The sequence below is a fragment of the Elgaria multicarinata genome, chromosome 4 (assembly GCF_023053635.1).
Source record: "Elgaria multicarinata webbii isolate HBS135686 ecotype San Diego chromosome 4, rElgMul1.1.pri, whole genome shotgun sequence".
Taxonomy (NCBI): domain Eukaryota; kingdom Metazoa; phylum Chordata; class Lepidosauria; order Squamata; family Anguidae; genus Elgaria; species Elgaria multicarinata.
In genome coordinates, this window is record NC_086174.1 from 75109117 (window position 1) to 75133663 (window position 24547).

The window sequence follows — 24547 nt, forward strand, 5'->3', positions numbered from 1 at the left end:
CACTCTCTTGCCTCTACCATGAATCTAATGAGCCACGATTAAGAATTGCTTTTTGCTTGTAAGTAGTAGTTGTTGCTCAAAATATATAATTATTTTATACGTAGTTGTTTCCATAGTAACACAAACAAACGATGTAACCACATGGCAAATGCATCAGATTATGAAAGTTGAATTGGTAAATATTGTTTTGCTACAGGGAATGTTGTGTTAACAGTATAGTCACCTGGCTTGCAATCTTATACAAAAGGGCAAATCTAAGGTTTAGTTCTACAGGGCTTTGGCCTCCATTCTTATCAGAAGACCTTTTGTGTCTTTGTTGTGTTTATTTTGGCCCTTTTAAAATCAGCCCAAGAGGTGGGGGCAATCTAACTCAGATGTTCTAAACATTCCGGATGAACTATATGCTGACATGCTGTTTTTGTTTCTCCAACACAAATGTCAGAAGACAACTTGATATTCCCACCTAAGAAAGCATAACAAAAGATATGTGTACAGTGTACAGAGAGCTCTTCCTTCCTTCCTCCCTCCTTCTAAAGTGAATGTTGCTGCATTAGAGTCTGCTGCATTTAATGACGACGCACAGCCATGAGATGTGCTCATGTTCTTCTCTGTGGTTGTGTTACGCAGAGTCATATTCAAGTGTTGCCAAGAGTGTGTGTGACAGTGTGTGTATGAACATTGTGTACTTTGTTATCTTTTAATTTTTTTTCTTTTTGCTATAGAAGTTGTATATGGGGTTTGTGCTTTTGTCAAGATACCTACTGTCTTCTCAGAATACAACGCTTTGAATACGATACAATATTTTCCTTTTTTTAAAAACACACACACAACAAGTAAAGAACTGGAGCCCTCTAATGGATTCAGTGCAGGATACAAATTTATCCCCTCCCCACCATCATATACACAACACCACTTTTGTTCGCCTTCTCTCTTGCCCTCTGAGGGCTTGTACTCTCTCTCCCCAACGGATGAAAGCTGACAGAAGAGACATTGTCCACTGACTTTCATCACAACGTCCTCTGATCTACAGGGTGGATGAGCTTTGCTTATAATCCCTCAGGACAACAGAGGCATAGGTTGCATTGGGAGGCGTGCAAAGCACTGATTCTGACACAGGGGAGCTGGGCACAGAACTGCCTGAAGCCACCGAATCTCGAAAAGGAGATGGAGGCGTCAGTGCTGGTGAGTCCTCGAGAGTCAGTTTGCTGGTTGCCTGCTCCTCTTCCTCATCTTCATCCTCCTCTAGGTTCCCTGGCCTCTCGTAGACATACTCTTGGATGAGCTTAAACTTTTCACTTTCTTCATCTTCCTCCTCCCCCTCCTCTTCTTCCTCAGCTGGGGGCGAAACTGGCTCTTTACTGAACGTGCCCATTGGGAGTGGCAGCACCTGCTGCGTCGTCAATGGAGGATGATAGATAGGCCTCACTCCATTGCCTGCCGCAGGCGCAGGGATCACAGAGTTGAAGTCAGGAATGCCAGTGGCAAACTTGTTGACCACGCCTTGCAGCTGCTCCATAATGGATCTCTGTGGTGGCGGCGGTGGTGGTGGCAGGCCTTTGGGGCTCTGCTCGGACAAGAACAGGTGAGTTTCCTCTGCCGTTGCCTGCAGTGGAGGCGTCACCACCACTCGCCTATGCACAACCGTGGAAGGACTATTCTGTTGGCCAAAGCGGACTGGCTCGCTCTCTTCTTCCTCCACCACATTGTACAGAGTCTTACTGCTGATGTCTGAAAAAGTCAGGCTCTTGCCTTGGCCAGGGTAGCTTTTAGTTAGGGGCTTGATCACTGCGGTCTGATTGCATCCCGGCTCCTTGCTCTTCACATGCACGGAGAGTCTGTGCCACATATGTTGCCCCTTGGGAACCTCTCTTCCACCTGGTTCAGACCATGACACAGACTTGCCATTAGAACTATGAATAAAATAAAGATGGGTTTATTTGCATTTACATTAGGCACACGTAGGCAGAAATAACAAAACTGTTCTAGCGAATTCTTTAGATGAGTTCCGTCATATTGGCTCCTCTCAGAAGCAACTACAAGGAGAAGCAACAAGCAAATCATCTTTAATCTGACACTTGTTGTTGTTTGTAAGCAAAGCCCAATTATTCCCTGTTGGCTTCAGATGCTGTGGGTGGAGGAACATGTTATAGAAACTTTGCGGCTGCCACCAAAATCAGAAGCTTGGCAATTCTTCCTTCTTTCTCCCTGTGATGGTAGTAAGGCAAAGCACATATATGATGCCATATACCCTGAGTTTCCCTACCCCAAGTCTATTTCACCCATTCCTTTTACTCTACAATACCAGGGGTGAACTGAGTAAGAGATAGTGGCTGTGTTCAGATGACACAATAGTCAACCCTGTGCTAATAGTTAACTCCAAGGATGACTATTATCATGTTGTCTTGGGTATCCCCCTAAATAGTCATCTGTGGGGTTGACTATTAGCACAGGGTTGACTATTGCCCACCCCCAATCCACTCTCTGTCCTCCCCCTGAATAGCGGCACTGGTTCCCATGAGAATTCCCCTTCGTGCTGGGTCCCCCCACTATCAGTACCTGGCGCTGTGCTCTCCTCCTCCTGTTCTGATGGTGGGGTGACCTGGAATGAAGGGGGATTCTCATGGGAACCAGCAGCCCCATGTTTCCTGGGACGATCGCGGCACACTCATGTTCCCCGTGACATGCATGTCCCATCCCTGCTGATAGCATCAGGAGAGGGGGGGAGGGAAGGGAGACAGCGTGGCGTAGGGATACACTTGCCTGATGCTGTCCTTGATAGCGTCAGGCAAGCATATTCCCCTCCACGCCACACCATCCATTTGTACCAGCAGGGTATACCAGCAGGGCATGGAGGGAAACAGTGAAAGTCTCCCTCTGCACCTTGACGATATCTACACATGGGCTTCAGATATCGTGTGTGTGTGTGTGTGTGTGTGTGTGTGTGTCCGTCCGTCCGTCCTGCGGCTGTAACATCAAACTGTGGGAGAAATCCATCTGCGGTTTGGCATTACAGCCAGAGGACAGATCCATACACTTCTCCTCCCCGATATTGAAATGGATATCTGGGTGGAGGGGGGATTTTCCCTGTGGTTTGATGCTGTAGCCGCAGGAGAGATTCTCACTGCCCTGATCTCCATTTGTGCCATGTCCTGGGAAACGCATGGGGAGCTGCACAATTGGCAGCTCCCCACGTGCCTCCCAGGATGAATGCCACATGCCTACAGAGCCCTGCTGGGGAAGAGCAGCAGGGGTTTCTGCCATTCTTGCCTCGCGACTCTGCAGGCATGTGAAATAGCCAACCAAGTCCACCACACAACACAATAATCAACAGTTGTGCAGACAGTCAACTCTGCACACTGTTGATTATTTGCGTTGGTTATTTCTGTGCAATAACTAACCATTGCATGGAAAATGTTCAACAGATGGTACAATAGTCAACAATGGACTATTTAATCAACAGTGGACTATTTAATCAACAGTGGACTATTGTGTCGTCCAAACCCAGTCAGCATTTTGTTTTTGATTACAGCAGCACTTCTTCTTAATGTGTAGTTACACCTCTAGCTAAAGCCAAAAGACTTGATCATAAGGGTGGGCAGGAAGTGAAAATGTTAGGAATCATTTGGGTGCTCATAATTACTTTGGTTTCAAAGGTCTCTCGCAGCACCACACAATTTCTAATCAATGTTGACACCTTTCATGAAAGTTCTGGCAGATGCAATTCAAAATCATTAGATTTTGAATTGCATTAGATTAGGTCTTGAAATATAAATAGCTGAAGTTATTGTTATTGGTTTCCCATCATTACAACATTTGTGGATATATTTCCAAGTGCCATCTACTTCACACTTCCAAGTGTTTTATTACGTGTTTCCTCTCTCAAACCTGTCATGCAATTATCTGATATAGAATCCTAGCTTATTTAATCATCCTTTTTTGTTTTTAAAATTAAACTCTAAAAAAAGGAAGTGTTCAATTCACTCATGTCACGAGACCTAAACCATGTTTGATTGATGTTAATGTGATATTTTGAAAAAGCTCCAAGGAAAAAGATACCACAAGTTTTCTGGACAATTTATTCTATAGCCCAAATGACTTTATGAGCCTGTTCACATGTAATACTAACCCACTGTGATTCATGCTGGGAAGTGAAGGGGGCAGGGAAAAAAATCCGACTGCAATGGCTGATTAACAGCCCTGGGAAACCACCCCCTGCAATGAGGTTAGGGCCCCCCGGGGTGGCTTACTGTGACATCTGTCAGGCTCCCCATGGTTTAAAATGGCTGTTCCACATGAAAACGTGGTGACCATAGAGTTGGCCACCTAGAGCATGTGCCACTTCTGGTAGTGCTCTAGGCATCATGGCCAGATTCTATGGGTGATGTTGCCTAGCAGTGCATGGAATGGCCAGTGCATGCTGTTTCCTGGTGCAATGGCTGCTGGGATAACAGGTGGCGGTGGCGGCAGGAAGCTAGAAAACTGACTACAACATGGGGAATGGTAACTAAACCATGCACACCACACAGTTCCTGGTCGTGTGACAGGCGTACACACTGTGGTTTCGCTAACTCGCCCCACTCCATAGTTTCCCTAACTACCCTTTCCACATTGTGTCTGAACAGGTCCAATGTGTTAGAAATTGCTTCTTGTTATTTATACTAAATCTGTTTTGATGCTACTTGAATCCATCACAAAAAGTTAATTCATCTCTTCCTTATCAAAGCTTTTAGGCTGTTTTGAGAACTGCTATCATGTTCCATTATACTCCCCTGCTGCCACAGGCAGTATTATCCTTTTATTATCTTTTTAGGCATCAAAAAGGATTCAGGCCAGTCATGATTACTATTTAAAAGTGAAAGCCAGAATGTTAACTATATTGTGTGAAGTAGAGGGCCTTGAAACAATATACTAGGTTATTTTCTTCTGAAATTCACAAACAGCCCTAACCATGTTCAGTTGGACTTAAGTCCCATTTATTACAATGAGACCTCCTTCCAGCAGCCTTAGAGTGAATTCAGATAAACTCTTGACAACCTATTCATGTAGAGATAAGCTCATCAGACATATTTCTTGTATTTTCTGAAAAGGCTTAGAACAAACATAAGATGGCGACATCCAATGACTTGGCTATCATGCAATACCATATTAAAATCATGGTTATGTAAATACAGTTCTAGGGTATCCAGTGCAAATCAGCAGTCTGCAACATTTATGGTGTGCATATAACCTCCATTTGACTTGTATCACCTGCCATGACAACGTATTGGAATTGCTTGGGAAGTAGTAAAAATGGTAATAGAAAATGTATGTGGCCCAAACTATGTGTAGATTAGAATTCTGCCAGTCAGACATGTTCTAACAAATCTATACCACCTCTCCCATTAGAAATATGGGAGACTTGAGGAGTTCCCCTCTTCCCCTTCCACCACTCTAGACATATACTTAATACAATTGCACTAATTTGACTGCACAAATTCAGTTCTAATAATCACTATGATGGAAAAAAGTATTGAAATACAGATGCAGACATCATTGATAACTGTGAATATACAATGCATTTGTGTGTGCATGTGTGCATGCATGTGTGAAAGAGTGTAAAGGTTTGGGGAACAGAAGCTAGGAGGAGGACAGAAGTTAAGTAATATCTATGTCCAGTTGCCCTGAAACAACACAAAAGTTTTAGAAACAGAGTATGCTTATAGTATGGAAGCACATAGAAGACTGAGGCCATCAGATACACGGGCACGGTAAACAATGAGAATCAACACCACATCAAATTAAATCAAAGTAAAATATAGTGTTCACATGACCTTAAGCAGGACTCTTCTTGAACCATTTGACAATTCCCAGAAGTGAAGGGAGTTTATGTCTCCCACTAGGTTCGGTGGCAGCTTTCGATGCTCAGGGCTTCTTTAAAACATGTCACAACTAGGTATCTCATTTCTTTGGAGACCTCAGAAGTGAAGCACAGCAAGTAGCCCTATTGGTGCTAAGAAGATCTATGGCTCAGTGATCTGTCTTAACTTATATATTAGCATGGAGGTGAGGCAGGGAATGATTGCAATGGGGCTTGAAGCATGTGGTTTAAAAGGTGGGGTAGTTTTCAGTTTGGGAAGACCTCAGGGAGAGCTAGGGAGGAGCCAAGAAGGGGTGGGGTGAGAGCTCAGTGGTAAAAGGTATTCTATGCATGTAGAATGCTTCTGGTTGAGTTCCCCACTCTCCATTGAAAAGGATATAAGGTAGCAGGGCTGGAAACACCTCTGCCTAGTGGCTATGCCAGTCGAGAGTAGACAATATTGTCAGGATAAGGCAGCTTCATGTATGTTCATGTGCAAGTGTGCTCTCAGGTATGTTATGATCCTAGACCTTTTAACAGCAGTAATAAAGCTTTAAAAAGTCACTCTGCCCTCCTCACACCTGCTAACTATCTTAACATTTAATATGAAAATCTGGTCTTTGCTGCTTGATGAGGACCTGATTTGAACTGGTAGGTTCAGGCAAGGATCAAAATCCCATGCTCCCAATGGGAAAATATGTGAATGAGGCAAAACAATACCCATCCTAAGAAATTATAGCTTTAAGAAACCTTGATTTTCTTGTCTGGTTGAGAATCAGCACATCTTAGGAACCATTCCTCACTACTCCGGACAACAACAACAGGATGTCTAATTCATGGTAGTGGAAATTTCTCTGTATGAGAAAATGCAGCAAGCTCCAGCTTTTGACTGAACAATGACTTAGGTGAGTAAGAAATACTTAGTATGGAAGAAAATGACCCCAAATGTCTGGAGCTACTTCAGCTTTCCCCAACCTAGTGCAGTCTAGATGCACTAGACTAGAACTTTTATCATGCCCCAGCCAGTGAGAGACAATACATGCTGCAGAACAAAATGTTTTTGAATACATATAAAAATTGAACATAAAACCTACCTGAACAAACTATACAGAACTAACACACTAATAATATTCCCGTTTAATTAATAGAGCTGCTTTGAGAGTTGAATTTGTTTGCAACGGACCTGGGCTTTGAGGTGGTGAAACTCTACTGGATTTAAAAATGGCAGGAATTATATTGAGGAAAAGTCCTAAATAGGTTCCTTTAGATGAAATCCACCATGACCTGTCTCCTAGCAAACTATGTTTTACCTTGTCCAGAAGCAGTACCTTCTGGTTTACACACAATATAGCTGAAACATTATGATTTGAATTTAGCTAGGAAGTTTTCCTAAACAGTGTTTCAGTCACTAAAATTGAAATTTTATTATATGCTGAAAATCTAGGGGCTACCAGTAAATTTTCCAATACTTGCTCCATTCATTTCATTCAGAAATATTTTATAAATAGTTCTCATTTATATTTTACAATGGTATAGGAAAACTTGTTTGACTTTAAGCTATAAAACTCAGGCATGCAACTTGATTTTTGCGTGGTCACTCTGGTTTTCCAGACTTGAGAAATTTTGCTAGCCTCATTGAAACTCTTTTTGCTTCCCTCTGGGATGTTTCTCCAAAGAAGTAAGCTCAGAATTTTATTTTAGATAAAATTTGGTGACAACTCCAAAATCTAGATCTTATCAACTTTGCCAATTGCATGGAGAAGTCCTTCACACGTTTTGGACTTCCAATGGCACATTCAGCACTATTGTAAGGTTGATAATATTGCCCACAATAGTGCAAACAAGCTACTGTGGATTCCAGACTGGAATGCATGACAAGCCCAGCCATCCCAGAAATAAAACAAGATTTCCCTGGCCTTTATTTCACTCCAACTTCTTTGAAAGTTTTGTTTGGGTAGGAAACTCCACATTTGCTTTGAATTTTTTCTTCAAGTGAAATCTGAGGACAATGCTGGTAAAATGTTGAAGTGACAGTTGTACCTGTGAAGTATCTTCATTTTGGCTAATTGTTGTTTAATTGCTCCCATATTGTATTAATATCTCTGATCTTTTCAGCAGCACTGGTTTCTTTAGTCTCTTATCAGTTTCTTCTGTGTTCAATTTGCGGTACTTTTCCCAGCCCAACTTTCAAACCTTCTAATAATAGAAGATTGATTTGAACTTTAGTTATGTACTTGGGAGACACTTTCTATCACAACACATACAATTAGAAAACATATATTTCTACTACAATGAATGTTTTTCCTCTTGAAAGTAATTCTTCTTATTAAATAGATTTCATCAGCCCCAAATCTGTGACTTTTAGAACCTACTGAGTTATAAACCAATTTGAATATGATGGGAAAGTAAAAATCAACAGGATTTAATTACTACTTTCAAAAGTAATAATTAAAATCTTCCATCTCATTACTTTAATTTTCTTCCTCTGTTGCCAACTAGTTACTGTAATGGAAATTCTGTATTTTCAAACACGGAATTCTGTATTTTGTATACTCCACCAAACCAGTGTTATGTGAAACCCTTCCCAACGTGCAGCCGAAGTTCGTGAACCAGGGCTGCAGGAAGAACTTGGCACAGCAAAGATGCAGCAGCCACTAGAGAAAATGTAGAGATGTCATTGAAAGAAGACAGGGTCATTTCAACGCCATGCAAAACTGTGAATGGGGAAAATATATTAGCCAAATGTAGGAAAGATAAAACGAACAAGAAAAGAGAGGGGGTTGTTTTGTTTTGAAGTTTTGCCAGCAGATGCTGAAGTGACAACCATGAAAAACAAAAAGCTCTTTCAAAAAATTATTCCACAGTGTCCTTTGAAGAATATATGGACAAGCAAGAGTCAAGGCAGTGTGAAAAATGGGACACACACGTAAGCGTTCCATCATTAATGGCATGCACCACATTTGTCCCATTATCAGAAATGAGAAAGTCATGAGAAAGAGAAAGCAATGGGTTAAAAAAATACACCACTGTTTGTCATGCAGCTTCTCTTACACATTCATTGCAGTTTGGGGTTTTTTCAAAGCTGCACATGTGCCGACGGACACTGGCTGGTGGGCGAGAATTCTGGCTGCCTCTTCCTGAGGATTGAAAAGAAAAAGACACCCAGTGAGTGGTTATCCACAGGCACATTCATGGCAGTTGTACCACTCAGTCGGGTGCTTGTCTCTGATCTATGTCCAGCCTTTGCTTGCGCCTCTTCAGGTTGCCTCTCCGCGTCTGCATCACTCATGCGTTAGCTGCTTCCTTGGTCTGAGATGATGAGATGAAAAGTTCTCCGTACAGCATTCATTTCCTCTTCTCCTACTGACCTGCTGTGTGTTTAAAAACCAGTCTGGCCGTGCAGCTGCGTGGGCAGGAGACATCCTTCCCCAACCTGGAGCTCTCCAGATGTCTCAGGCTATAACCTCCATAATCAGACTACAACTCCCATCCCAAGCCAGCAGGGTGCTGGCTGGGATGATGGGAGTTGTAGTCCAAAATATCTGGTGGGCTCCAGGTTGGGGAAAGCTGGCATGGGGGCACCTACGTTGAAATCCCTGCTCTCCTAAGAAACTCTCTGAGGCAATTTTCTAGCACCCTTAGCATATCGTCCTGCCCTATTGTGGTACTAAATGTGGCCCAGACAGACAAGAGCTACCATGTAATTCTATCAAATGAGAATGGTGCTGTGCACGAGCAGAAATGCCTCTCAGTCTTGCTTAAATAGCTATTTATTTGTCTGCCACAGTGAGCAAGACCTGGTTCTGGGCAACCAGGCAGGGAAGCATTTAGAAAAGAGCCACTTCTTTTCTTCACCTGGCCTACTGATGTGTCATAAGCAACCAGCATAATTAACATAAGTAGGGAACCAAATCTTGTGGGGGCGGGAATTGGGAGAATTACTTTTGTGGGTTTATTTATAAGGTATGTTTACATGCCCCATTCACACAGAAATTTGCATGATGCATGGAGGTTTGCTTGCTCACTGACTGTTTAAATGCTCAGAAGGAGCTGCACATATATTGGCCGTTTCTCTTTTTGGAGAGCTGATAGCTCTTTTCACTGCAGAGACTCTACTTTTCCTTCTTCTAAGTGTTATTTATTCTATTGCCAAAGTTTCAGCCTGGGTATCATATAAAGGCAGTCTTTCCCAACCTGTTGTCTTCCAGATGTTTTGAGCATTTACTCCCATCAGCCCCAGTCAGGGTCAGAAATGCTGGGAGTTGTTGTCTGAAACATCCGGAGGGCACCATGCCATAGTAATGATGGACATGAGAAATTTGAACATAGGTAAGTTTACAGGGGCGGGGGGAGGGGGAGAAATGACAGTTATGCCATAATCAAAAAATGTCAGAGGAACGTGAGGGGAAAAAAGGGAAGCCCCCCCACAGTAAACGTAGGCTGGCACTTTCCTGTCAGTCTGAGAGTCCCTGCCTTAGCCCCAAACTGAGCTAGTGTGCTATTCCGGCAGCTCACAAGCATGCTATGCTCCCTTTACAAAGTTCCTCGGGAAGAACGGCTGGACCTCTTTTTCTGTGGCCAGAATGGTAAGCTGGCCAATTTTTCAACGTATTTGGCAAAATATATAGATAAATATGAAACTTTAGAAGCGGTCGTTTGTTGGTTTAGGACACAATCCTATGCATGTTTAGACAGAGAAAGAAGTCCTACAACCCACAGCATTACCCAGCCAGCATGGCTAGCTGGGGAATGCTGGGAATTGTAGGATTTTTTTCTTTCTAAACATGCATAGAATTGTGCCCTTAGTGGCTAAACTTAGGCAGGATTTTGTAGACAGGAATGTGTCAAACTGTATGGGTGGTAGTCAAGTCCTGTTCCTTTTCTTTTCTCCTTTTCCCCTCCCCCCATTTTTGTTGCTTTTTTGCTTTTGATATTAATTTGTTATTATTGATGGAAGCTATATTTTTATATGTTCTGTGTTATATTGTGATGACTTCACAATAAACAAACTGCTACTAGTACTAGTACTACTAGTACTAGCAGCTTTCGATACCATCGACCATGGTATCCTTCTGGAATGCCTGAGGGGTTTGGGAATCGGGGGCACTGTGCTCCAGTGGTTCCGGTCCTACCTCTCAGGTAGATTCCAGATGGTGATGCTTGGGGATAGTTGCTCCTCAAAAAAGGAGCTGTTGTATGGCGTACCACAAGGTGCCATCCTATCCCCAATGCTGTTTAACATCTACATGAAACCGCTGGGAGAGATCATCCGGAGGCATGGGGCAGGGTGCTATCAGTATGCTGATGACACCCAAATATATTTCTCTATGCCTTCAATAATAGCATCAGCTAAGGATAGTGTGTCTCCTCTGAATGAATGCTTGGAGGCAGAAATGGGCTGGATGAGGAAAAACAAACTGAAGCTGAATCCAGACAAAACAGAGGTGCTTGCTGTCAAGGGCTCTGACCTAGGTTTGGAGGTGTGTCAGCCAGTTCTGGATGGGGCTACACTCCCCCTGAAAGACTGTGTTCGCAGTTTGGGGGTGCTCCTGGATCCGTCACTCCAAATGACAGCCCAGATAGATGCGACAGCCAGGAGTGCCTACTATCAGCTTCGGCTGATACACCAGCTGTGCCCCTTCTTAGAGTCAGAAGACCTAAAGACAGTAGTGCACGCACTGGTAACCTCAAGGCTTGACTTCTGCAATGCGCTCTACATAGGGCTACCATTGTACCTAGTTTGGAAACTTCAACTAGTTCAAAATATGGCAGCCAGGTTGGTCACCGGTACACCAAGGGGTGACCACATTACACCAACATTAAAATCTCTCCACTGGCTGCCAATTAGTTTCCGGGCAAAGTACAAAGTGTTGGTCATTACCTTTAAAGCCCTAAATGGTTTGGGTCCAGGTTACTTGCGGGATCGCCTTCTCCCATATAGTCCGCCCCGCACACTCAGGTCCTCTGGGGTGAACTTACTTCAGTCAGCTAAAACTAGGCTGACATCAGTTTCCCAGAGGACCTTTTCTTCTGTCGCCCCCAGATTGTGGAATGGCCTGCCGGAGGAGATTCGTAAAATTAACTCTCTGTGTGATTTTAAGGCAGCTTTAAAGACTAGCCTTTTCCGGCAGGCCTATCCAGATCAATGTTAAATCATGAATTTTTAAGATGTATTGATTCCTGTTCTAATGTTGTTCCCCGCCTCGATCTAAAAGGAGAGGCGGGTAAGAAATAAATTTATTATTATTATTATTATTATTATTATTATTATTATTATTATTATTAGTTTTACTACTACAAGTATTCTTGCTACTCTGGACGAAAACTGTCACAAATGGCCTACTGGCACAAGGAAATAAGTGCTGTTGGTATAAAGAGGTGAGGAGAAATGAATTTAAAACAAACCCACTAGAATATCTCGCTGGAAAATTTCTTCGATTCCACATTATTGCCCTGCATCTTCGCAAACGGGGAGCTATCCCTGTTTTTCAGCATGGCTGGGGTTTTTTAAGCTCTCATTTAAACAGATTTCACTCTTTTAATATATCTGTCTCAGAAGTTATGATTGAAATGATACTGGAGATATGTTAATTACATTTTCTCTCCCTTTTCTTCTCTTGGATGTACTGTGTAGTCGCAAGCTGCCAAAGTAAGGTTCCCAAAATTAAGAGAACATTCTTTTAAAAGTAATGAATATTTTGTTTTTGCTGGCTGGGATGTAGCAGATGATTAATGTCAACTAGCAGAAGATGATTTAGTAGCCACGATTACAAGCATAAACCAACATAGTATGTGCAGCTGCATTGGGAAGGCCCAAGTAGGGTGCCCGGTCCAAGTCTGGTTGGACCTTAAGAGGGACCTTAAGAGGGACCTTAAGAGGGACCTTAAGAGGGACCTTAAGGTCCAATAAAGAACCTTAAGAGGGGAGAGTTGCCCATCAATAATGAAGCTGAAGTTGCCCATCAAGAATGAGCACTTGGACAGAAGACTGAGCAGTACGATGGCCACATGCACATCGCTATAAATTAGCATATGCACATTTTATGCAAACCTGTGTCCTCTTTTTGCTCTCTTTTTTGCATCATGCATTTCCTCTGTTTTGCAGTGCCCCTAAGTTGAAGGGGCATGATAAAACATCTGGTAAGAGAAAGCTGCTTCAGGCCTAGTTCTTTTGCCACCTGGGAAGGAGAGGCAGGACCTGTACTGCCACCTGGAAATATATGGCATAGATGCTGTGAAATATCAGGCTGCAGGCCTTGTGTCAGTAAACTGACTAACAGTTGGAACATGGGAGACTCAGGCTGCAATTATGGATGGAACAGACTGAGGCCATGTGCAATCAGCTGTGATGAGTGGTATACATAATGTTGTGGAATGGTAATTCCAGAACCCCCTTTCAACTCAACAGTAGTCACCAGGGGGTAAAAAAAGAAAAGAAAAGCTGGAGTGAAACTCCAGCACTTCCAGGTGCAGGGAGTGAATGAACTCAGGGTGGTTGGGGAAATATTTTCTTTTATGTGGCTGGAAAATGGCTCTGCAGGACTCCATGAAATGTGTGCGTGTCAAGATTCTATGTCATATACCCTTGGTGTGTTTGTTTCATTGGGCTGGAAGTGGCCATCAACAAAGTGAAACAGGGTGGGGAATATGGTGTATAATATGACAATATATTGAGGAAGATTTGGTCCTAATTTTGAAGGACACATGGAACAGAACTTTATTTACCTAGCATCAACATTGCCAGCTTCTGGCACGGATTTTTTGCTAAACAAAACTCTGCAAAAAATGTCATTTTGCTTTTTTTTAAAAAAAAAGGAAAGAAAGGGAAAAAATCTGCAGAACAAAACTTTGCATTTTTTGCTCTCAGTGAAACAAACATTGTATATAGTAATCAGACTGCATTTGTGTCAAAATACAAGATTATTCAATAAAATAACTACTTGAATTCATGATATAATTTAAGCATGCAGGTCAGACTTGTTTCAGGATTGTTTCATTGCACTCAATCCATTCACCTTGGTGTCTCATGGACAATTAAAATCTTTACCGGCAATGACAGAATCTCCAAAACAAGAAATTATAAATTCAGTGGTCATTTGAAGCTCAACTACTATGACCGTTTTTGTTAGGTTTCTAAAACTGACCATGTTTCTTGTTAAATATCCCAAGTTTAAAGGAAGTCTGATAGAGGAAGATAATTTAACTCCCACTTGAGAAACAGTGTGCATCAGTAAGGACTTTGACACTGTGTGTTTGTGACACAACCGGGAGAGAGCATGACCTGGTTCACATGACACACCAGTCTCACTGTGGATTGTTTAATACACAATGAACCGCAGCATGTGGATTTGTGTGGCCACCATTATGAATATACAACCCCCAATGGACTTGTGCTGTGTCATCCAAACCTGGACATCGTGGGTTATTAAGGGGTTAAACAATACTTGCACTGCCCTGGATGAACTGCCCACGTCACATGAACTGACCCATTTTAAGATCCCACGCACCCACCCCGCAATGGTGAAAATAAGCCTACCCTCCACATTTCATTTTTAAAATTATTTTTTCCAGGACACAAAATAGAACTGTGCAAATCTCAATGTACAGATCCTTTAATCACCAAAATAAATAAATAAATAAATAAATAAATGCAATAAAAATGGAATAATATAGAACATAGGATGGGATCAAGGATTGTTTTATCCCAGCTTCATCACTTTACATCTAGTCCAGCATTCTGTTCACACAGTAGTCGACCAGCTGTCAACCAGGGAACCACAAGCAGGACACTGTTTTCCAAACTAGTAGCCATTGATATCCTTTTCCTCCAGGAATTTATCAAACCCCCCTTCAAAATGGTCCAAATTAGTGGCCATCGCTACATCTTGTTTAACAAATTTAATAGTTTAACTGTGCACTGTATGAAGAAGTCCTTTTTTTTAATCTGTCCTAAATCTCCCACCAAACATCTTAATGGAATGACCCTGGGTTATAGTATTTTGAGAAAGGGAAAAAATGTTTCCCTATCCACATTCTTCACGCCATGCATAATTTTGTACACTTCTGTCCTGTCTCTCCTTAGCCTCCTGTTTTCCAAACAAAACAATACCAGCTGTTGTAACTGTCCCTCATAGGGAGTTGTTCCAGCCCCTTGATCATTAGTTGCCCTTTCCTGTACTTTTACCAGCTGTATAATATCTTTTTTTTATAGGTATGGTGACCAGAACTGTACTCAGTATTCTAACTGTGGTCGCCCCAATATCATCATAAAGGCAGGATGATCTTGACAGTTTCATTCTCAATTTCTTTTTAAATTATGCCTAACATGGTGTTTGCCTATTTCACTGCAGCTGCACACTGGGTTGACATTTTCATCAAGTTGTCCACCTTAACTCGAAGATCTCTTTCTTGGCTGGTCACTGATAGCTCAGATCCCATCAGGTTATACTTGAATTGGGATTGTTTTATCCCAGCTTCATCACTTTACACTTGCTTACATTGAACCGCATTTGCCAGAGCAGAGGTGGATTGGCTGGGTGGGTCCAGGGGGTGGTAAATGCCTCTTTCTGTCAGGGAGTGGTGCCTGCTGCCTTGAAAGTGGCTGTAGTGCGCCCTCTCCTGAAGATGCCCTCCCTGGACCTAGAGGTATGTGAGAACTACTGCCCCATCGCTAATATCCCCTTTTGGGGCAAGGTGCTTGAGCATGTGGTGGCCGGGCAACTTCAGATGTTCTTGGAAGAAACGGATTATCTGGACCCATTTCAGTCTGGTTTCAGGCCAGGGCATGGCACTGAAACAGCCTTGGTGGCTCTGACTGACGACCTACTCTGGGTGAAAGACAGGGGGACTGCTACCCTGTTGATCTTCCTGGATCTCTCGGCGGCTTTTGATACCATTGATCATGGTATCTTACAGGATCGGCTCTGTGAGAAGGGAGTAGGAGGCACTGTGTTACAGTGGTTCCGCTCCTACTTGTGGGACCGATCCCAGAGAGTGGTATTGGGGGATTCCTGTTCCACCCCATGGCAATTAAGCTGTGGGGTGCCACAGGGTTCTATTCTACCCCCTTGCTGTTCAACATCTAAGCCGTTGGCTGAGGTCGTTAGGGGTTTGGGGATTGGGTGCCATCAGTATGCTGATGATACTCCGCTCTACTTCTCCTTGTTGTTGGAGTCAGCTGGGGCTGTGAAGGTGCTAGACAAGTGCCTGGAGGCTGTAATGGGCTGGATGAGGGCCAATAAACTGAATCTGAATCCTGATAAGATGGAAGCTCTGTGGCTTGGTGGTTCCCGAGTCCGGGAATTGGGTAAGCGACTTGTTCTGGATGAGGTGGCGTTCCCTCTGAAGGAGCAGGTATGTACTGTAGCTTGGAAGTACTCCTAGACTCACTGGATGCCCAGGTGGACTCTGAGGCACAGAGTACTTGGGGTCAGCTTCGGCTGATCCGCCAGCTACGGCCTTTCCTGGACAGGGACAACTTATTTATTTTAGCTTATCTTTTTACTTGTTTTTATTATGTCGAATTGCGATGGCTTATCGCTTTTAGCAATAAAGATTTCATTCATTATAGTGAGTAGTGGGGAGAAATACTGTCATATGAACATATAACTAAAAGAGTCACATAGAACATAGAACATAGAGTCACTTTGACTCTAAAGATTTGCATGGCATGCAGTGTCTTTTTAATACTGCATATCACACTAATCACAGCAAGTCTCATTGATTTCGATGCGCCTTGACCTTGCTTAACTCTTAAGGTTATATAAATCCTGGCTAGGGATCCTCACATCCCAAAGCAGGTTTATTTATTTATTTATTTTTATTTCATAAATTTTCTATACCACTTTTCATTTTAAAAAACCTGGCTTACAAAATAAAATCAGGATAAAATAAAATAAAACCAAGCATTAAAGGAAGGAAACAACGATAAAAACAATAAATATCATTAAAATAATCAGGGGTAACTACCCCGGTCAGGAAAATGCCTGGGCAAACAAGTGTATCATCAGTTGTCAGCGGAAGCACTCAAAATTAGGTTGCATGATCTTGTTGCTGCAGCTGCATAGACATTTGGAAGAGAGGGAAGAGGAAGCATCCTTTCTGGGGGCAGAGTGGAGGAGTCTGGAACCCAGTTGTCTCTGAGGAAACTCTACATCATAAGCTCAGGTAACATCTCTTATACCTGAGCAAGAAATCCAAAGCTCTAAAACTCGAGTCTCTTTGCATGTTATTTATTGCAGCAGGCATCCATATTCATGAATTGTGACACATCTGTCTCTGTTTTGAGGAGAATACGTGCAGGAATCCCTTAAGCAGTGTGATGAAACATCCCACCTTGGGCAACAAACATTTAGAAACCATAATTTTCATGATCTTTGCACTGCTAGTCTGTTTATTCAGTAAGAAAAACATATTTAAAAAAACACAATGCAAACAGGCTCTTTTCATCATAGTTCTTATCTAAGTGTGATGTCAATGCCGGTTCTACCACAAAGACACCACCCGCACCCGCAAAGGGGGAAAGATTCTCTACCTCTTATTTGATCACTGCACTACACATTTTTCCTAAGTACCAGATACTTATCTTCAAGACTGGGTTTTTATCTGACCCAATAAAAAGAGAAATATATGTTTTGACATGTACAGATGAACTTCCAAATGAGGTGGCAAGATATGAATACAGATTTTTCTCCACTGACATTAACTGAACACTGGATACAGGGGATATATTTCTGCATGTCAACTAACTGGTTTGTTGTAACTTTCTTCATATTGCTCAAATGACATGAAGTAAATGATAAATATGTACAAGTGTAGTTATACAAGAAAATGCAATATGAAATCCAGTCAAGCAAGAAATTAAATTATGACTGAGATGTTCTTTATTGCTTAGATGTTATGCCAAAAAGATAACTTTCTCTTACATTTTCTGCAGTAATGCATTTGCATCCTTCAACTTGGGGAAACATGGAAATGTCATATAATTGCAAAACATCTCTCATGTGTAATTGTGCATCCTTACTCCCCCCATCCCCACTAAATACTGAGATATACTATGTAATTGCGTCTGGTGCTATGGAATTTTGATGTAAATATGATGTTGTGGCAAAATGTTGCTGCTCAGGTTTGCCTTTATGGTTAAATGTGAAAGGTTAAAAGCCAACATCAAGGCTTGCTTAAGCTCACATAAGGGCTTGTCTTAACTCTTGCCAAGGTGCATGCCCGTGCTGCCATTTTAAAGTATCACTGTAAGCACCTTGCTCCTGGAATTTCCATTTTGGAAAAGTATGCAAAGCAAAAACGTATGCATATAGGGCAATAAAGCAGTAAGTCACAATATGCATTGGCTGTCTCTGGAATATGCATATGCACTTATCTACATTTGGTTCCTAATGTAACTAAGTCATCCAAGGCACTCGTCTTTCTTTGGCTACCCAAAGCCCTGAGGGGGAAGTTCCATGCCACAAAGCACAGCTATCACTATAAGCACATTAACTCTCATTAGCATCCATTATGATTAGAGACGGACACATGAAACGCCTCCTGCACACCACATATAGCGGTGCACCTAGGTAATTTTAGGCCCTGGACTTAATCATCTTAGAGGCCATTACTCTAAGAGGCCATTACACAACTAACATTTTTCTCCCCTCAACCCCACCATTCCATGTTTTACAATTGCTTCTATATTCTTGACATGTTAGAGCCAACCCCTTCACCAATTTGCCAGCCCTGATAAAAAAAAAGAAAAAAGAGAGAGAAAAGAGATACTCTGAGCAGGTGCATTTTTGCATTTTTATTCACTTAATTCATAGCACTTCCAGGAATACAGGAATAAAATTGAGTTTGCTTCTGCTTCTCTGATGCTAAACATGTTTGCCCCATTTGCACATAGCACCAGCAAATTAGGGATTAATTAAGCCAGAATTTGTAAAAGTTGCATGCCAACACCATTTTGAATATGCAGCCTCCAATCAGCCAGATCAGAGGTTGCTCCAACTATGGTTTAATTGTGGGTTAAACAATGCACAGTTACTCTAAGAAGTAATTGTAGGTTAACATTTGGTTGTTTAACCTACAATTAACCCATCGTGCATATCATGGAGACACCTCCAATCAGGCCGATGTGAAGTTGCATATTCAAAATGGTGGTGGAACACAAACCTGGCAAATCGTGGGTTTGCTGCGATTTCATCTGAACTGGGTCATTTATTTAGGAGTAAGCAGCAAACCCACGATTTTCTTGTAGAGAACAATAATATATTTTAAAAGTTAAAAATTAAAATAAAATGAGCATCTGTAACTATGTAACACATCTGGCTACCCCCCGACTATGAAACATTTTAAACAACAAGAAGAAAGGATCCTCTGGCAAGCGGGGTCAGCCCCAGGGCCCCCCTTCATGCCCATGCCACCCAGATGCAGATGCCAGGCCTGTCAGCTGTTAGTGCCTGTCCCTGCTCTTGAGACTGTGTGCCCCCTGGGCTCTGGAGGCCTAGACTTTGGCCCCAAGGATACCAATGGAGACTTTTTTTCTTCAGGAAGATCTTGGAAAAAATGGTTGGGGAAAGGACTCCCTTCCTGGTGGTCATAATCCAACTCAGCATTACGTGTGCTTACACTAGAGTAAAAAATAAAATAAGCGAACCCTCAGCTTCATGCTACACAATTAGCCTTCAGGACTAGCAGCCATTGATAGCCTTCTCCTCCAGGAATTCATTTATTTATTTAAAACATTTCTTGGTCACCTTTCAGGGTAGAAGCCTCACAAGGCAGCTTACAACAACAAAATACATAAAATATTAAAAGCAATAAAATATTAAAAATATTAAAAGCAATAAATGTAATTAAAACAATAAAACCAACAATAAAACCAGCAGGAACCCCCCTTTTAAAGCCATCCAAATGGGTGGGCATCACTACACCTTATGGTAGCAAATTCCATAGTTTAACTATGTGCTTTGAGAAGAAGTACTTCCTTTTATCTATCCTGAATCTCTCTCCAATCAGCTTGCTCGGATGACCCCCAGTTCTAGTATTTTGAGAGAAGTAGAAAATGTCTCCCTATCCACAGTCTCCACACCGTGCATAATTTTGTACACCTCTAATAAAAGCTTTTTACATAATCAGGGCCATAATCCTGCTCTTGATTACTGAAGACAGCAACAGAAGCATAGCTACACAGCTTGGAACAGTCTAGGGCCAATTATACTGGATGATGGTGGGGAAGTAGATCAACCTTCCTCAACCTGTTTGCTCCAGATGTTTTAGACTACAGCTGCCATCATCCCTACATTGGCCATGCTGACTGGGTCTGACAGGATTAGTCCAAAACATCTGGATGGCACCAGATTGGGAAAGGCTATTATAGATTATGATGATGAGATAGTGGATAGCTGGAAAATTGCTTGCAGTAGCACAGCAATTAGAATATTCACAAGCCAATGACATTAATTCTTATGGATCGTAACACGTGCTCTAAGTGTAAGCAGCCCAACGTGAAAGGGAAGCCATGGATGCCTATTACAAGGTGTGTGGGTCCTTCTTTTTCCATGACTAGATCAGGGTCATGGGCAATCATGCCCTAAAACAGCCTCTACTTAACTCTTGAATAATTTTGAAATAAACTTGTTTTTATTAAATTCTTCAATATTTCAAGGTAAAATGGAGCAACCAACAATTGGAACCGGTTCCCTACAAGAAAAGGGCTTGGGACCGCAATACCTGATGGAACGCCTCTCCCGACATGAACCTACCCGTACACTGCGCTCAACATCTAAGGTCCTCCTCCGAGTGCCTACTCCGAGGGAAGCTCGGAGGATGGCAACAAGGGAGAGGGCCTTTTCAGTGGTTGCCCCCCGACTGTGGAATGATCTTCCCGGTGAGGCTCGCCTGGTGCCAACATTGTTATCTTTTCGGCGCCAGGTCAAGACTTTTCTCTTCTCCCAGGCATTTTAACAGCATTTAACAACGTTAAGTTTGTTTTTAATGGACCCCAGAATTGTTGTTTTTAAATGGATACTGTTGTTTTTATACTGTTTTTTATGTTTTTTAAATTTTGTATACTTTTAATGTTTACTATTTTTAATTGTTGTAAACCGCCCAGAGAGCTTCAGCTGTGGGGCGGTATATAAATGTAATAAAATAAATAAATAAATAAATAAATAAATAAAAGCTTGCCTTGTTTGGGACTATTAGAGCATGGCTTTATCCAGAAAATGTATCTTGGTGGTCCTGTGAAATCTTGGTGGCTGTATGAATATATCCTGAGCCACTGGGACAAGTTATTTCTGTGTTAAATCTGCATACCTTCTAGAAAGGCCTGGACTACTTACTTTATTTTTCAGTTTTTACATTAGCTAATATAATACCATTTTTTTTGGCAAGTCTTGAATTTTGAACTGCACAAGTCCCCCCTGGAACTGCACATTTGAAAAGGTCTGCTACACAGTGTCTGGCTAAAGCCTTCACCAGGGAAATATAGAAATTTGTAGAAATAATGCTCAACATATCTCAGGGCACTGTGGATAGAGAGATATTTTTCTCGCTCCCTCATAATACTTAAACCCTGGAATCGTCCAATAAAGCTGAATGGTGGTAGGAAATTCACAGCAGACAAAAAGAAGTACTTCTTCATACAACACACAGTTAAACTATGAGATTTGGTTCCCCAAGATAAGGGGATGGTCACCAATTTAGAAAGTTTTAAAGATTAGACGCAATAATAATAATAATAATAATAATAATAATAATAATTTATTTATATAGCACCATCAATGTACATGGTGCTGTACAGAGTAAAACAGTAAATAGCAAGACCCTGCCGCATAGGCTTACAATCTAATAAAATCATAGTAGAACAATAAGGAGGGGAAGAGAATGCAAACAGGCACAGGGTAGGATAAACAGGCACAGGGTAGGGTAAAACTAACAGTATAAAGTCAGAACAAAATCAAGTTTTAAAAGCTTTAGGAAAAAGAAAAGTTTTTAGCTGAGCTTTAAAAGCTGCGATTGAACTTGTAGTTCTCAAATGTTCTGGAAGAGCATTCCAGGCGTAAGGGGCAGCAGAAGAAAATGGATGAAGCCGAGGAAGGGAAGTAGAGACCCTTGGGCAGGTGAGAAACATGGCATTAGAGGAACGAAGAGCACGAGCGGGGCAATAGTGTGAGATGAGAGAGGAGAGATAGGAAGGAGCTAGACCGTGAAAAGCTTTGAAGGTCAACAGGAGAAGTTTATATTGGATTCTGAAGTGAATTGGAAGCCAATGAAGAGATTTCAGAAGTGGAGTAACATGGTCAGAGCGGCGAGCCAAGAAGATGATCTTCGCGGCAGAGTGGTGAACAGAAACCAAGGGACTGATGTGAGAAGAAGGAAGGCCAGAGAGAAGAAGGTTGCAGTAGTCCAACCTAGAAATAACCAGTGCATGAACAAGCGTCTTGGCAGAAGAGACAGACAAAAATGATCGAATCCTGGCAATATTATACAGGAAAAAACGACAGGATTTAGCTACTGCCTCAATATGAGGAATAAAGGAGAGCGAGGAATCAAATATAAAGCCAAGACTACGAGCTTCCTTGACTGGAGTAAGCGTGACATCATTGACAGTAAGAGAGAATGAGAGATGAGGAGAAGGTTTAGGAGGAAAAACAAGCAATTCAGTCTTTGCCATATTAAGTTTCAAACGACGATGAAGCAGCCAAGCTGAGATATCTGAAAGACATGCCGAGATACGATCATGAACATCAGGAGAAAGTTCCGGAGATGAAAGATATAACTGAGTATCATCGGCAAACAGGTGATATTGGAGGCCATGAGATTGAATGAGATTACCCAAGGGCAACATGTATAAAGAAAAAAACAACGGGCCAAGCACCGAGCCTTGCGGAACCCCTACTGAAAGGGGAAAAGAGGAAGATGAGCTGCCATTAGCCAACACGCTGAAAGAGCGACCCGCTAGATAGGAGGCAAACCAGTTATAGACAGAGCCACAAAGTCCAAGGTCATGAAGGGAATCTAAGAGAAGATCATGATCAACCGTGTCAAAGGCTGCAGTTAGATCAAGGAGAATAAGAACGGAATAAAGGCCTTTAGACTTGGCAGTAAGAAGATCACTGGTGAGCTTAGTAAGGGCTGTTTCAGTGGAATGCAAAGGACGGAATCCAGATTGAAAAGGATCCAGAGCAGAGTTACTAGAAAGAAAGTCAAGACAACGAGAGTAGACCACACGCTCCAGGATCTTTGAAACAAAAGGCAACAAAGAGACAGGTCAGTAGTTAGACAGAGATAGCCTATCAAGAGTAGGTTTCTTGAGAATGGGAGAGATTGTAGCATGTTTAAAAGCAGAAGGAAATGAACCAGAGGACAGAGAAAAATTAATAATATGAAGCAAGGAAGGGAGGATAGCGGGAATAAGATTAATAAAGACTCGAGAAGGAATCGGATCATGAGAACAAGTGGAAGGCTTCGAAGAGCGCAGTAATGTAGACAGTTCATCAGCTGAGACCGAAGGAAACGCAGAGAAATTTGCAGGAGGAACTGACAGATGAGGAACAGGAACTGGAAGAGGAGCAGAGCTGGCCAGATCAGAGCGAATAGTTTGGATTTTAGCATTGAAAAAAGAGGCAAAGTCATTAGCAGACAGAGAGGCGGGAAGAGATGGTGGATTAGGCTTCAGAAGAGAGTTGAAGGACGCAAAGAGCCGCTGAGGATGCATAGCATTTGACTGGATCAATGTTGAGTAATACTGCTGTTTGGCCAGTGAAATGGCAGAAGAGAAAGAGGAGAGTACAAATTTGTAATGGACAAAGTCCGCCCAGTCCCTGGTCTTACGGCAAAGGCGTTCAGCTGCCCGGGAACAAGAGCGAAGGTAGCGGAGGAAAGAGGTGAGCCACGGTTGGGGTTGAGAAGGGCGAACTTTCCGAGTTGTAGATGGAGCAAAATTATCAAGAGTTGAAGATAAGGAGGAATTAAAGAAGGAGACAGCTGAGTCCAGGGAGACAGCCGAAAAGACAGAAGGAAGAGAGGAGGCTAGAGACTGAGAAAAAGCCTCATAATTGATAGATTGCAAGTCACGAGAAGAGCGAGAAGCAGGACATGAAGGAGGAGGAATATGAGTAATATTGAAAGAAAGTAGATGATGATCTGACAAGGGAAAGTCAGCAGTAGAAAAGTCCAAAACAGAGCAATTCCGAGTGAGAACAAGATCCAGACAGTGTCCAAGGGAATGTGTGGGTACATCAGACCAAAGCTTAAGATCATAAGAGGAAGATAAAGAGCAAAATCGTAGAGCTGCAGCGTCTTGAGGGTCATCTACATGGATATTGAAGTCACCCAAGATAAGAGTATCAATAAAGATACAGCTATCAATGTCCATGGAGTATAAGGCTATCAGCTAGTCATGTCATGATGACTGTATTCCATCTCCGTGGTTAGAGGCTGCATGTCCCTGAAAACCTGTTGTTGGGAAATAGTGGGAGAGGCCTCTTGTATCCTGCTTGTAAGCTTCCTGGTTTGCTACTGTGGGAAGCAGGACTAGACAGGCTTTTTGTCTGATCAAACAGGGCTCTTCTTATATGCTTAAAGTAGATCAGTGCCTAAATATCTAAACAAGCTATTTCCTCAGCACCTCACAAAATTATAAGATTGCCCTTTTTTTGTATCTTACTTGACCTTTATCCCTGATTGCCTCTTTTCTCCACGCTGTCTTTTCTC

General features: G+C 42.2%; 1 protein-coding gene across 2 annotated transcripts in view; it reads right to left on the reverse strand.

The window, feature by feature from the left end:
• Positions 1-603: 603 nt before the first annotated feature.
• Positions 604-24547, reverse strand: part of GRM1 (glutamate metabotropic receptor 1) — a 224946-nt gene continuing 201002 nt past the window's right edge. The window contains exon 8 of one of the 2 annotated variants that reach the window (XM_063124574.1): positions 604-1910. In XM_063124574.1, the coding sequence (XP_062980644.1) occupies positions 1025-1910 (886 nt within the window). In that variant the 3' untranslated portion in view covers positions 604-1024. Of the gene's footprint in view, positions 1911-8901; positions 8974-24547 lie in introns of those variants that run through there. The other variant, XM_063124575.1, reaches the window with a different exon arrangement.